This window comes from Haliotis rubra, unplaced genomic scaffold (genome assembly GCF_003918875.1).
Source record: "Haliotis rubra isolate DU_JTF1 unplaced genomic scaffold, ASM391887v1 Scf56, whole genome shotgun sequence".
NCBI lineage: Eukaryota > Metazoa > Mollusca > Gastropoda > Lepetellida > Haliotidae > Haliotis > Haliotis rubra.
The window spans coordinates 294465-310389 of NW_025767257.1; the positions used below are offsets into that span (position 1 = coordinate 294465).

The 15925-nt window shown below is 39.8% G+C and overlaps 1 protein-coding gene and 1 long non-coding RNA gene across 2 annotated transcripts in view; one reads left to right on the forward strand and one right to left on the reverse strand.

The window, feature by feature from the left end:
• The window catches only part of LOC124253975 (1-phosphatidylinositol 3-phosphate 5-kinase-like), a 101482-nt gene that overhangs the window by 19831 nt on the left and 65726 nt on the right, over positions 1-15925 (forward strand). The window contains 11 exon segments of the mRNA XM_046687829.1: positions 3461-3584; positions 3737-3894; positions 4779-5008; positions 5145-5285; positions 5396-5470; positions 6067-6190; positions 6921-7101; positions 7664-7843; positions 14109-14249; positions 14986-15112; positions 15527-15621. Coding sequence (XP_046543785.1) covers positions 3461-3584; positions 3737-3894; positions 4779-5008; positions 5145-5285; positions 5396-5470; positions 6067-6190; positions 6921-7101; positions 7664-7843; positions 14109-14249; positions 14986-15112; positions 15527-15621 — 1576 coding nt within the window.
• Positions 9848-11009, reverse strand: LOC124253945. The gene is made up of 2 exons (XR_006892350.1): positions 10882-11009; positions 9848-10539 (listed from the first exon to the last, which is right to left on the reverse strand). It is a non-coding gene; the product is annotated as an uncharacterized LOC124253945 (long non-coding RNA).

Here is a 15925-nt window from a genome sequence, read left to right on the forward strand (position 1 = left end):
AGTACTCTATAATGATTGCCTGGTTTTCTAGTACTCTATAATGATTGCCTGGTGTTCTAGTACTCTATAATGATTGCCTGGTGTTCTAGTACTCTATAATGAGCGTCTGGGTTTTCTAGTACTCTATAATGAGCGTCTGGTGTTCTAGTACTCTATAATGAGCGTCTGGGTTTTCTAGTACTCTATAATGATTGCCTGGTGTTCTAGTACTCTATAATGAGCGTCTGGGTTTTCTAGTACTCTATAATGATTGCCTGGTTTTCTAGTACTCCATAATGAGTGCCTGTGTGTTCTAGTACTTCATAATGTTTGCCTGGTGTTCTAGTACTCTATAATGAGCGTCTGGGTTTTCTAGTACTCTATAATGAGCGTCTGGGATTTCTAGTACTCTATAATGAGCGTCTGGTGTTCTAGTACTGTATAATGAGCATCTGGTGTTCTAGTACTCTATAATGTTTGCCTGGTGTTCTAGTACTCTATAATGAGTGTCTGGGTTTTCTAGTACTCCATAATGTTTGTCTGGTGTTCTAGTACTTCATAATGAGCGTCTGGGTTTTCTAGTACTCCATAATGTTTACCTGGTGTTCTAGTACTTCAAAATGAGCGTCTGGGTTTTCTAGTACTCCATAATGTTTGCCTGTTGTTCTAGTACTCCATAATGTTTGCCTGACGTTCTAGTACTCCATAATGAGCGTCTGGTGTTCTAGTACTCTAAAATGAGCGTCTGGTGTTCTAGTACTCTATAATGAGCGTCTGGTGTTCTAGTACTCTATAATGAGCGTCTGGTGTTCTAGTACTCTATAATGAGCGTCTGGTGTTCTAGTACTCTATAATGAGCGTCTGGTGTTTTAGTACTTCATAATGAGTTCCTGGTGTTCTTGTGCTCCATAATTAGCATCTGGGTTTTCTAGTACTCTATAATGATTGCCTGGTTTTCTAGTACTCTATAATGATTGCCTGGTGTTCTAGTACTCCATAATGAGTGCCTGGGTGTTCTAGTACTCTATAATTTTTGCCTGGTGTTCTAGTACTCTATAATGATTTCCTGGTGTTCTAGTACTCTATAATGATTGCCTGGTGTTTTAGTACTCTATAATGATTGCCTGGTGTTCTAGTACTCCATAATGAGCGTCTGGTATTTCTAGTACTCTATAATGATTGCCTGGTTTTCTAGTACTCTATAATGATTGCCTGGTGTTCTAGTACTACATAATGATTGCCTTGTGTTTTAGTACTTCATAATGAGTGCCTGGTGTTCTAGTACTCTATAATGAGCGTCTGGGTTTTCTAGTACTTCATAATGAGCGTCTGGGTTTTCTAGTACTCCATAATGTTTGCCTGGTGTTCTAGTATTCCATAATGTTTGCCTGGTGTTCTAGTACTTCATAATGAGCGTCTGGGTTTTCTAGTACTCTATAATGAGCGTCTGGTGTTCTAGTACTCTTTAATGAGCGTCTGGTGTTCTAGTACTCTATAATGAGCGTCTGGTGTTCTAGTACTCCATAATGTTTGCCTGGTGTTCTAGTACTTCATAATGAGCGTCTGGTTTTTCTAGTACTCTATAATGAGTGTCTGGTGTTCTAGTACTCTATAATGAGCGTCTGGTGTTCTAGTACTCTATATTGAGCGTCTGGTGTTCTAGTACTCCATAATGTTTGCCTGGGTGTTCTTGTACTCCATAATGAGTGCCTGGTGTTCTAGTACTCCATAATGTTTGCCTGGGTGTTTTAGTACTTAATAATGAGTTCCTGGTGTTCTATTACTTCATAATGTTTGCCTGGTGTTCTAGTACTCCATAATGAACGTCTGGTGTTCTAGTACTCTATAATGAGCGTCTGGTGTTCTAGTACTCTATAATGAGCGTCTGGTGTTCTAGTACTCTATAATGAGCGTCTGGTGTTCTAGTACTCTATAATGAGCGTCTGGTGTTCTAGTACTCTATAATGAGTGTCTGGGTTTTCTAGTACTCCATAATGTTTGCCTGGTTTTCTAGTACTTCATAATGAGCATCTGAGTTTTCTAGTACTCCATAATGTTTGTCTGGTGTTCTAGTACTTCATAATGAGCGTCTGGGTTTTCTAGTACTCCATAATGTTTACCTGGTGTTCTAGTACTTCAAAATGAGCGTCTGGGTTTTCTAGTACTCCATAATGTTTGCCTGGTGTTCTAGTACTCCATAATGTTTGCCTGGTGTTCTAGTACTTAATAATGAGCGTCTGGCTTTTGTAGTACTCTATAATGAGCGTCTGGTGTTCTAGTACTGCATCATGTTTGCCTGGGTGTTCTTGTACTCCATAATGAGTGCCTGGTGTTCTAGTACTCCATTATGTTTGCCTGGGTGTTTTAGTACTTCATAATGAGTGCCTGGGTGTTCTAGTACTTCATAATGTTTGCCTGGCATTCCAGTACTCCATAATGAGCGTCTGGTGTTCTAGAACTCTATAATGAGAGTCTGGTGTTCTAGTACTCTATAATGAGCGTCTGGTGTTCTAGTACTCTATAATGAGCGTCTGGTGTTCTAGTACTCTATAATGAGCGTCTGGTGTTCTAGTACTCTATAATGAGCGTCTGGTGTTCTAGTACTCTATAATGAGCGTCTGGTGTTTTAGTACTTCATAATGAGTTCCTGGTGTTCTTGTACTCCATAATTAGCATTTGGGTTTTCTAGTACTCTATAATGATTGCCTGGTTTTCTAGTACTCTATAATGATTGCCTGGTGTTCTAGTACTCCATAATGAGTGCCTGGGTGTTCTAGTACTCTATAATGTTTGCCTGGTGTTCTAGTACTCTATAATGATTTCCTGGTGTTCTAGTACTCTATAATGATTGCCTGGTGTTTTAGTACTCTATAATGATTGCCTGGTGTTCTAGTACTCCATAATGAGCGTCTGGGATTTCTAGTACTCTATAATGATTGCCTGGTGTTCTAGTACTACATAATGATTGCCTTGTGTTCTAGTACTTCATAATGAGTGCCTGGTGTTCTAGTAGTCTATAATGAGCGTCTGGGTTTTCTAGTACTTCATAATGAGCGTCTGGGTTTTCTAGTACTCCATAATGTTTGCCTGGTGTTCTAGTACTCCATAATGTTTGCCTGGTGTTCTAGTACTCTATAATGAGTGTGTGGGTTTTCTAGTACTCCATAATGTTTGCCTGGTTTTCTAGTACTTCATAATGAGCGTCTGGTGTTCTAGTACTCCATAATGAGCATCTGGGATTTCTAGTACTCTATAATGAGTGCCTGGTGTTCTAGTACTCCATAATGAGTGCCTGGTGTTCTAGTACTCCATAATGATTGCCTGGTGTTCTAATACTCCATAATGATTGCCTGGTGTTCTAGTACTCCATAATGATTGCCTGTGTGTTCTGGTGTCTCTGGAATGAGTGACCATATCTGTTTTTGAAGTTTATTCTTGTTGCCTTCTGTGAAATATTACTCCTATGCATGTTTTTATGTAGATCTGTGAGCCCCCAGGATACAGGGACAGCTTGTGTACAGAAGAACGTTCCCTTCGACCTGACTCCACAGGCAGACTTCTCCATACAAGAATCCCTTCTGCGAGAGAGCAAGATACTCATCCAGGTCAGGTGCAAACTACAGGCATGGGTGAACTGCAGTAGTACTTTTCAAAATTTCATTCAGTATTCTAATCTTGTTGAATCGACGCTATGAGAATATTTAGTTTTGAACATTACGCACATGTTTGTTTGCTGACTGCTACCATGTTTTCCCAGGACTCTATACAGTTACGTGAATTATGGCGACAGATGAACGACCTTGTGAGTGGTGTAGAAATGCAGAGTCACCGAGTTCGTCTTCGGACATATCACAAATGTATTGTGGGTAAAGAACTTGTCAACTGGCTTCTCACAAATGACAAGGCTGCTAACAGGTTTGTAATCTTCTTCCATCTCGTAGAGGTATTAGTGTAGCCTAGCGGTGATTGTGTTTACCACTTTGTAAAGGTAGTTATAGCCAATCTTTGCATCCTTTCTCTCGATCCCTGAGATATGGTTAGAGTTCTGCTGTAGCACAATGACCTTCCTCTCGTGGGCCAGTGTTTGCTTTGGTGGTGGTGGTGATGATGCTTCCACTGTTCGGGCTGCTTTGTTGTTTGGACTGGAAGTGTGATCACATATTGTTGCGAAATCCTCTATGGATCAGCATCAGGCAGATCTTGATTATCTCAAGACATTCTTTACCTTAGTCAGAAATTTAGGAACCCATTGATACTTTGCTAAAGATCCAATGTTATTGGAATGCACTCTCTGCTGGGAAATGAGAATAGCTAGCAGTATGCCTGCATGTCATCACCACACCATAGATTCTGTCAGTTTCCGTTACTGAGGTCCAGAATGGGGGTGGCTCATGGTTCTCATACCATGCTATTACACATTCGTCAAGTTTGACCATTGTCCAGAGGTCACAGACCCTGCCCTGACTTGTTACAGGGAAGCAGACTGCTCAACTGACTCAAGCGTTTGTGGTGTATATTTGGGCTGTTATGATTCATTTTGGTATTCAATGAATTGAAACATATTCCTTCATGAACTCAGCTCATTCTTCATGATCACTAGAATAAAATATTCATGATTTAATTTACATATTGGTGTTTTTACTTTATTTTGTGTTTATTAAAGTGAGATATGCGAAATGGAATATATCCAAGCAAGGCAGGATAAAAGTCAACACTCCTATATTTTTAATGTAATGTTTGATTCTTACATTGATCAATTAAGTTTGGTAAAGACAGCAACTCTGCCATGCTGCTTCCAGGGACCAGGCAGTGGCTATTGGTCAAGCCCTGGTGTTTGCCAACTACCTGGAGCCTGTATCCAGTCAGCTGCTGGTGTTCCAGGATGACTTCTGCCTGTACAAGCCAGGGGAACATGCAGGCCTGGTGGATTCCACACTCCAAGCCCAGAGTCAGACCACTGTCGGGGAGACAGCTGCCAGCAGTGAACCGCTGTGGTTCAAGGAGATCGAGTCCATAGACAGGGATGACTGTAGGTGGACCTAGATTTTACAATTATTGATGAAAATATTCCATTTTGTATGTTATTTTGACCTATTTGTTTCCATATCTGTTTGGCCTAAATATGCCCTTAGACAGCCTAATGATCATAGTTCACCTCTTTTCAGCATCCGTGGGGGAGGACCAGCGGTCAAGCACAACTGACTCTGACCAGAGGAAAAGCATTTCTTCTGAGTCTGGCTCTCGAGCCATCTTCTATGTCAGTGAACGCTCAGACAGCGGTAGTGTGCCCAATGACCTGTCAAAATGTAAGTTGTCCTTCATAACTTTAAAACTTACAAGATTTTGTGTCAGCATGAAAATTCTGAAATCAATTTGTTACAGCATGTTTCATGACACACTTCCATGTTTGTTGTAGTAGCAGCCGTGGCCCGAGACGGGTCGTCAGATGAACCTCTACCAAGCACTGGGCTGTCAGATGACTTTCTCAAAGGTATCTGTGGAAACTGAAGTACAGACGTTGATATCATGCCTGTAATAGGACATCCTGGCGTATCTTGGAAGTATTGATACCTGGGATTGCTGTCCTTTCAGACTAATTTGTACTGGAAAAGGCATAAAGCTCATGGAATGGAAGATCTCTTGGATATGTGGTTAATCTTGAGATCTTTAATATTGCGATGGGGGTAATGGCTGATGTGGTTGCCTATTAGCATATATGAGAAACTGATTATATTATATACTTCTTGACCTGCCATGATGTTGCTTGAATATTGCTAAAAGCGGCGTAAAACCAAACTCAGTCAGTCAGTATATACTTCTTGAACAATCTGACTATCTTACTGAGCAGTTGTGTTACTTTAAATGACACACAAATGTATTTCTTCATACACAAGTCATTGAACTTGGGTCATGTGTACAAACCATTCAGCCTGTAACCCAAGGACACCCTGTTGCTGACTGTAGCACCCCATCATCCTCTCATCTATATTGGTCTTCTAAAATAACGTGGTATTCCTCGTAATTAGACCTGCATCATCCGCATTGACAATATGAGTTCCTGTCACTAACTGTCTGTGTGTGTGCCAGGTTCCCTGTTTGTGGGGAAGTCCATCCCTGCCTCAGCTGACACTATCACCTGTCCCCACGGATGGAGGAACGCTGACCAGCTCAGGGAAGAAAATGGAGAGAAACTGGCTTATGAACGTCTCAGGTTGGTACTGTTACTCTTGGTGAGTAAGGATGTCATAAGCAATCTTGACTAATTGTTAAGCTCTTGTTGATACAGAGACTCCCCAACTCTTGTCAGTGTTTTCATGCTCATGCATTTGGAACATGACGTGCTACTGCTCAGTGTTTGCCGGATATTTCTCTTGTGTCTCATTCTGTCATTGTTTGTAAATATTCTGAGGTATTGTTTAGTGCAATGTGTTGCTTTTCGACCAACTTGAGATCCTGATCCTCCAGGTCTCATATATCAGATATCTACTGGGAACTGGATTCTGGGAACTTTAAATGCTAGCATCTGGTTGAGACAAGTTATCAGCGACTAGTGAAAGGGATGTTCAGTTAGCAAGGACTAATCTAATTGTCTCTGGTTATTAATGCTGCAGATCTCAGTCCTTGCTTTCAACTCAGGGATAAGTGTTGTGTCAGGATGTGATATAATCCTTAGACAAGTTATTCTGGCTTTGTACAACCGGTACTACCCAATAGGATGAGATGACTGTTAACCTTATAGCACATCTTAGGTAGCTGGGGTTGAATACTGCCCAAGAAGTTGAGCATAGAACTCATGATTAACCTCAGCAGTAATCTATGTGAGTTATCTGCTAAAATGTGAGAGTCAAGACTTCTGTAGATGACTTCACCCTGACATCACCAGGCTGGTGTATTGTGTGTTTATGGGGCTGATGTGATAACCCTGTCCTGTCTGTATCCAGCAAGGCACACACGGAGATGTGGGAAGCTCTGTTGAAGCAGTTGCTTAGTCACCATGGACTGTCCCTGGGCTGGCAGCAGGTCATCTCGTACATCATCCTCCAGGTCAGTCGCTTCGTGCGCCCGGATGTCCAGGCTGAGGGAGATGACCCCGACATAAGGAAGTACATCCACATCAAGAAGGTGAGAACACATACAGCAGGTTCTGCCATTGTCAACACTGAGCTGTATGTTGTTATGTGGTAACAGGTTTTCTTACTTTCATTTTCAGTAAATTTGCCATGTGTCTTTCATAATAGATGAAGATGTACGACTCATCTAACTAATTCAGCCTCTGTGGATATAAGTTGCCAAGGATGAAGGTTGTATCGTGTTTGTTCACATTTTTACTGAAGACTAAAGTGTGGCCTGCAAGTGATGTATTGATACATCATAGTGACTCCGAAGATTTCTAGGTTTTCTGTCCTATTTTTCACACTGATATACATGATCACATTTAAAAGGTTTATTATGAGGAGTATTTTCTTACTCTCTCAGCAGGTGAATGAGGAATATACTCTGAAACAATGCGTTCCTTGTCATAAAGAAGTTGACATCTATAAATTCTCACCTCTTATATGTATCACTTCTAAATGCTGTTCACTAATCATATTTATGTAACTCTCACTGTATAATGGTCAAGGAACTTGTGAATATGGTGCACAAGAAACAACTTTATGCACATTACAAGAAATTTCTGCTTCAGATTCCTGGGGATCTTAAACAGGACACGTTCATGCTGCATGGTGTAGTGTTTACCAAGAACATCGCCCACAAGAAGATGCAGCAGCAGATTCCAAACCCCCAGATCCTCCTCCTGAAGGGAGCCATCGAGTACCAGAGAGTGGAAAACAAGTTCTCCTCCCTGGAACCTCAGATACTGCAGGTCAGACTATTTGTCATGTTGTTCTGCCAGCTGACTTGTAGCAGAGACCATATAATAGAGGGACGGCCCTCCCCAACAGTATATCACTAACCATCAGCGCTACAGCCTGGCATGTAACTGATACACATCGACACCCTGCTGCTAACTTCCCTCTACCGGTACACATGCGCAACAAATGCGCAGACATTCGCAAATGAGCACTCTGGTAACCACGTAAACAATATTGCGTAATATCCGGGCCGAGAGTTCATTCCCTTAGCGGGATTTCACCGGCTGCGTTTGACAGTTAAGCATTACATGGACAGCTCCATTAAACTGATTACAATAATCTTAATTTTTATCCTATCTCTCATTTGCACATGTCTACTGACAACTTCGCAGAACATGTATCATTCGCGAAATGCGTGTCGTCATAAGCCTGGAATATTTGTTTCAACATTCGGCATGGCCATGGACGACTTAATTCATTCACTGGGATGATTCCGACTTGGACCTCGATACTTACTTGGAGAATTCACAGACTACGACAGGACAGAGAATATAAACCAAAAATACAAAAATCAAACTAACCCAGTCAGGTAAAGGCAGTTTTAACATTACAGTTGCCAATTTCCCCAATGCTCGCTAAACGTATCATCACATGGCTAATCTCAAGATTTACTTGCAAGTATTCGTTGGCACAAAACGAGGGTGTGGTCAAGCAGTCGATGAAAGTAAAAATTCCCGCGAATTTATAAAGAATGTGCAGATTTGCAAGCGTTAGCCAATCAGAGGACTTGCTTCGACCACACCCCTTTTGTGTGCGGACCTATCGTCATCCATTTGTGTCAAGATCGTTTAGTTGAGAGTCAAAGTTGGTTTTCAATCGACTTGCAGAAATAACAATAAAGAATTGGTAGGTGTCATGAGTGTTGCTCGATGTTTACATAAAGTTTTAATCGATTGCATGCGATGGTAGCGTAGCGATCGGCAACGCAGTCGGGTAGGGTGCACCCTAGAAGTGTCTGGCCTTGTCATTATGTATTGTACTGTGAAGCATTTCGAGTCGGGGTGTCATCTCAAAAACAATATTATTAAAATCATGAATCCTCGGAAAGACACGAGGGCCTGTGACTGACTGGTGTTTATTATAAAGTTTATAGTCCCAACGAAACACGATTTCACATTTTCCAAGAGCGTTAATGTTTTTATAATGCCAGTTTGGGGCTAGCAGTGATTATGCTTTGGGCCGTATGGAGACACTTGTTGTTTTTTTTCAAAGGGAAGCCACTAAATACTAAAGTCACTTGCCTCGAGAGCCCATGAAATATATGTGTTAAATGGGCTGTACTACATTACCCTATCAATTAAAAAATTTCAGCAAAGTGTCAACTTTAACTTGGCAAGAAAATGCAACCAATAACATTAAAACACAACATCACACGTTCTTATATGTACAATGTATTTATTGTAGAATAGGACCATAGATCTATATGTACAATCATGTATTACTAAATTCAACCATTTAGATATTCTTTCATTAAAAACACAGTAAATGTGAATTTCAATGTTGCAAATAAACTCTAAACTGAATTTGAAATTAAAATTATGCAATAGTTGGTTGCCAATGCTCTTTCAAACAAGGTATATCTACTTAATCAAGATGGGAATATTGTACTTAATAGTAGGCTCTTTGAGTAGCCCTTCCGATGAAAACTTTCTTTTTCCTGGGCATCTACAAAACAAATGATAATTTTATGGTATAAATATAATGTTGAATAATGAGTTCATTTTTCATTTTTGTTGTTGCATAAGACAGGCTGTAGGTACTGTCTAAGCCCAGGTAAACTCATAATCAAACTTCATTAGGAAGAATAATGATAACAGAAAAATATATTAATTGTAGTCATGATAAAATAAGGGAAGATGATAACTTATAAACTTCTTGCAACACAACCTGCATAGTAATGTTGTCCATTTAGGACTGATTGTGAATGTAAAACATAAAATCATACAAATCTGAACACAATCTTATTATAACTTCATTAACAGATATTTTAGATATCCATGAAGTGAACTGTACATTGGATTTTAATTTCCATAATTTCTACTCATGTACTTTATTACATGTTAAATTATTAGGCAGATATTGTTGAAATAGCTCCTTCACTTATGCCTGCACCAACTGGAATCAAGTCTGCAAATCTGTCTTCATAATTGCCAACGCAAACATGATATGTAGACAGTTTTGATAAAAGTTTCTTCATAACTCTTAGAGTGGAGAAAAATGCAGGTAAACCAATCCAGAATTCATGATTTGGGCCAAAGTCACGTCGATGTGCATATATTGCTGATGTAAAGGATGGCTTGATGACTACTGAAAGCTGGACTGAGCCTACGTCAGTCATAAAACTGCACAATAGTAATGTTTTCACGCTTGTTTCTTGCAATTGTAAAATTGCCAAGCTCATCTACATGCTGAAACAGCTCCTTTTTTAATGTTAAATATTGCTGGTATCGCAGGATGCCATTAACAAATTCATCTACATTGTTGTCCGGATGATACTGGTGAATTGTGTAAAATAAACCCAAAGAATTCATCAGCCGAACAACCATCAGAATCTGTCGCTTCTTCCAGGCATGGGGTATCTGTGGGTTCATCGGTGAGGTCAATGAAGAATGACTTCCATGCTTTGTCCCACAGTGCATCTCTTGAACTGAAAATGGAGTTACACAATATTAATATTAAAAAAATAAATTTGAAGTGTTCTAAATAGTTGTTAAAATTATGCAATAGTTGGTTGCCAATGCTCTTTCAAACAAGGTCTAGTTACTTACTCAAGATGGGAATATTGTATTTAATAATTTACACTATACCGTTGTTTTTACATAAGAAAAGAAACAATATTAATATTTGATTATACAATTGCTTTGATATTTTAAACTTATTTCTGCAGGTACCAGATATACAAGTACCAATAACTACAAAATATCAACACAAAATTACTCATTTTTTCAAAGACATCATTTGTGAATTTCTTACTTCCATTATTACTTACCTGCAATCGTCGAGAACAGTTGATTGAACTGATGAATAAGAATGTCAGAGAGAGAGGAAGAACTGACACCTTGTTGTCTCGGACCCCACTTTGAGTAGCCCTTCCAGTGACTGCCGATGAAAACTTTCTTTTCCTGGGCATCTGCCAAACAAATGATAATTTATTATATAAATAGTGTAATGATATAAATAAAATGTTGATTCATTGTTGCATAAAGTCAGGCTGCTGGTACTGTATAATAATATAATAATATATAGCAATATAACTCTAACTTCAGTAGGAAGAATAATGATAACAGAAAAATATATGAATTGTTACATGATAAATAAGGACCTTTTCCAAAATATAATCATCAAAATGAACAATAATGGAAATATGTACTTTTTTCAAACGATTAGGTGAATGAGACTTTTGTAGAATGATTTAAATATATATTCACGTTATATTAATGAACAAAATGAATGTTATGTCGTCTGCTACATGATAATTGAAATGTTCAGTATCTGGACGCAAATATGGGTTTACGCCAAAAATCATAAAAATAAAATACCGATCTTAGCCATATAAAAAGTGTACCACGCAAAAGAGGAAATCGCCGTGAATGTTCACATGTTTATTTTAAACATGCTAGTAATAAGCTGTTCTTGTGAAAGCGTGCGAAAATCAAGTGTTGTGGAGTAAAATATTTGAGGAAAACATCATATTTCATCACATTGCACGAGCCAAAATAAGGAATGGCCTTGAACGCCACAGACTTATAAATGCCCCTATACAAATCTTTATCTTATTTTCTTTCATTACACCCGGTAACTAAGGATTTGCATTGAGAATTAGTATCCGTTATTGAAAATCAAAATCGGGACTTTTGCCGATTTTACACCTCCGCCATTGTTCTCACAGAACGACGAGCACACATGACAGTATTCATCAAATACAAAGACAAATATATGCTTTAGCACCCCTAATACACCTCTAATGCACTGTTGCAAATGTAAGTATATGCATGAGAATACATGAAAAAAATCAAATCTTACCTTTGCAATGAAAATACGCGAAATCGATGACTGAAGTCAACACACGTTTTCGCCAGCTTCCGGATAGGCTGCGCAGTACAAGCCGTAGCGCTGATGGTTTTGCGCACTGGCTAGAGGGCCGTCCCTCTATTACTAGTATATGGTCTCTGCTTGTAGTATGGAGTACTAGTATTAGAAATATACCAGTTGTCTCCCCTAGAACCTCAGATACTGCAGGTCAGACTCTTTGTCATGTTGTTCTCCCAGCTGACTTGTAGTATGGAGTATTAGAAATATACAAGTTGTCACCCCTAAAACCTCAGATACTGCAGGTCAGACTCTTTGTCATGTTGTTCTCCCAGCTGACTTGTAGTATGGAGTATTAGAAATATACAAGTTGTCACCCCTAAAACCTCAGATACTGCAGGTCAGACTCTTTGTCATGTTGTTCTCCCAGCTGACTTGTAGTATGGAGTATTAGAAATAGTTGTCACAAGATTGTCAGACTCTTTGTCATGTTGTTCCCATGTTGTTCTGCCAGCTGACTTGTAGTATGGAGTATTAGAAATATAAACCTCAGATACTGCAGGTCAGACTCTTTGTCATGTTGTTCTGCCAGCTGACTTGTAGTATGGAGTATTAGAAATATACAAGTTGTCACCCCTAAAACCTCAGATACTGCAGGTCAGACTCTTTGTCATGTTGTTCTCCCAGCTGACTTGTAGTATGGAGTATTAGAAATATACCAGTTGTCTCCCCTAGAACCTCAGATACTGCAGGTCAGACTCTTTGTCATGTTGTTCTCCCAGCTGACTTGTAGTATGGAGTATTAGAAATATACAAGTTGTCACCCCTAAAACCTCAGATACTGCAGGTCAGACTCTTTGTCATGTTGTTCTCCCAGCTGACTTGTAGTATGGAGTATTAGAAATATACAAGTTGTCACCCCTAAAACCTCAGATACTGCAGGTCAGACTCTTTGTCATGTTGTTCTCCCAGCTGACTTGTAGTATGGAGTATTAGAAATATACAAGTTGTCACCCCTAAAACCCAGCTGCAGGTCTTGTAGTATGCCAGCTGACTTGTAGTATGGAGTATTAGAAATATACAAGTTGTCACCCCTAAAACCTCAGATACTGCAGGTCAGACTCTTTGTCATGTTGTTCACCCCTAAAACCTCAGATACTGCAGGTCAGACTCCAGCAGCTGACTTGTAGTATGGCGTATTAGAAATATACAAGTTGTCACCCCTAAAACCTCAGATACTGCAGGTCAGACTCTTTGTCATGTTGTTCTCCCAGCTGGTGTAGACTTGCTACAGCTGTTTGTGGTACTTGTACCATGCAGGGTGTTGACTTGTTACAGCTGTGTGTGGTACTTGTACTATGCAGAGTGTTGACTCGTTACAGCTGTGTGTGGTACTTGTACCATGCAGTGTTGACTTGTTACAGCTGTGTGTGGTACTTGTACCATTCAGAGTGATGATTTGTTACAGCTGTGTGTGGTACTTGTACCATACTGGATGTTGACTTGTTACAGCTGTGTGTGGTACTTGTACTATGCAGAGTGTTGACTCGTTACAGCTGTGTGTGGTACTTGTACCATGCAGTGTTGACTTGTTACAGCTGTGTGTGGTACTTGTACCATACTGGATGTTGACTCGTTACAGCTGTGTGTGGTACTTGTACCATGCAGTGGTGACTTGTTACAGCTGTGTGTGGTACTTGTACCATACTGGATGTTGACTTGTTACAGCTGTGTGTGGTACTTGTACCATACTGGATGTTGACTTGTTACAGCTGTGTGTGGTACTTGTACCATACTGGATGTTGACTTGTTACAGCTGTGTGTGGTACTTGTACCATGCAGAGTGATGACTTGTTACAGCTGTGTGTGGTACTTGTACCATACTGGATGTTGACTTGTTACAGCTGTGTGTGGTACTTGTACCATGCAGAGTGATGACTTGTTACAGCTGTGTGTGGTACTTGTTCCATTCAGAGTGATGACTTGTTACAGCTGCGTGTGGTACTTGTACCATTCTGGGTGTTGACTTGTTCCAAGTGTGTGTGGTACTTGTACCATGCTGGGTGTTGACTTGTTACAGCTGTGTGTGGTACTTGTACCATCCAGAGTATTGACTTGTTACAGCTCTGTGTGGTACTTGTACCATGCTGGGTGTTGACGTGTTACAGCTGTGTGTGGTACTTGTAGGAGAGGGAGTTCCTGAAGAACAGTGTTGCAAAGATTGCAGCTTTCCGTCCCAGTGTGCTGATCGTGGAGAAGTCGGTGTCGAGACTGGCGCAGGAATTCCTCCTGGAGGTTGGCATCACCTTGGTCTTCAATGTCAAACAGGTAGGTGGCAAAACCGTTCAGTCAGGAGATTCCTTATTCTTACTTTATTTAATGATCAAGTGTCATTGTCATGAAGATCTAGTAGATAGCGTGGTTGTGGTCGGTTCCTCACGTCAGTATTGGTATAGGTATGTTATGGCTGATTTGGACTCTTATAGTTAGTAGAATTAGATACATGGGAAACTTGTAAATCATGAAACATTTAGTTCAATAGAATATTATTAGCATATTCGAAATGAGATATGCCAGGTCACTGACAAATTGTATGGGTTCAAGTGTTGTGAGAGAGGTGGTCCTTTGAACAGATTTGTGCTGTGTTTCGGTGCAATATCTGTTACTCTACAGGGCACCTTCACTCTATGGATGAGCAGTGTTGTACTTCTAATCAGAAGATTACTTGACAAGTTACTAAGACAAAAGACACCATCATGCATGAACTGGTGTAAACACTGAGAAGTAGTAAATCTTGTATTTAATAACATTGTTTTTGTGAACTTTCTTGTGTATGTCTTTGATTCCACCCCTGCACAGTGAACCCAACATGACAATGAGCTCCAATATGTCAACATAAAAATGTGGCACTCTGTTAAAGTCAGCATGGGACACCCACATTTCATCTATCAATCAAATTTAGCATATAATAAAAACTAGAATGATTGTAGTCATGGTTCTATTAGATATTCAGTGTAGAATTATATAATCTTGGATATTACCCTCCTGTGTTGATGTGTTGCAGTCTGTGATGGAGAGAGTGGCTCGGGTCACCCAGGCAGACATTGTGCCATCTATAGATGGACTTGTGAGCCGTCCCAAGCTGGGCTTCTGTCATTCCTTCAAGTGCCAGCCCTATCTACTGCCTAATGGTATATCATACAGTTTCACACGACTCTTACAATGGAAACACTTCAGATGTGGACATGGTCTTTTTGGTTATAGATTTTATGAACTTACAATTTTTGGTGGAGGATTAGAAAAAGTACCTGTCTGAATTTGAAAATCAAAATGAATTTGAAACCTCTCATTTGAGAAAGCTACATTCATTTGGCCTGTAATTTTATAAAAACTCTTTTTTCATGTCTATGGCTACTATCATAGTTTATATCATTTTACCTAGTAACCATGGTAACTGACTCACTGACATATGATGAGAAATGTTTGCTGAAGCATTCACATAGTCTTCTTTAACACCCTGGTTTCACTTTTGGTTAAATGACCACAGATGTTTTCTTCAAGTCTCTGATACATTATGCAACAGTCTAAGCATGACATATTTGCAGGTGACCTGAAGACTGTTGTGGTGATGGATGGCTGTGCCACACACCTGGGCTGTACCATCTGTCTTAGAGGGGGCACCACAAACGAACTCAGGAAGGTAACTCACTCTTATTTGAATAATTTGCTGGAGCAACTTAGAATAAGAAGCTAAACGACTGTTATAACCTTTCTTAAAGCCAAATTAGTGTAGTTTCTAGGTTTAGTTAGAGCCGACAACCATGATACTTCTGGTGTTGATAAAGTGTTTTATGCACTGTACATGCATGTACGACCTGTGAAGGTCTGGGTTAAAATATTGATCTTCAGTAACCCAGTCAGGCTCGCTGACTTGGTTGACACATGTCATCGGTTCCCAAAATAGCGTAGATCGATGCTGATGCTGTTGATCACTGGATTGTCTG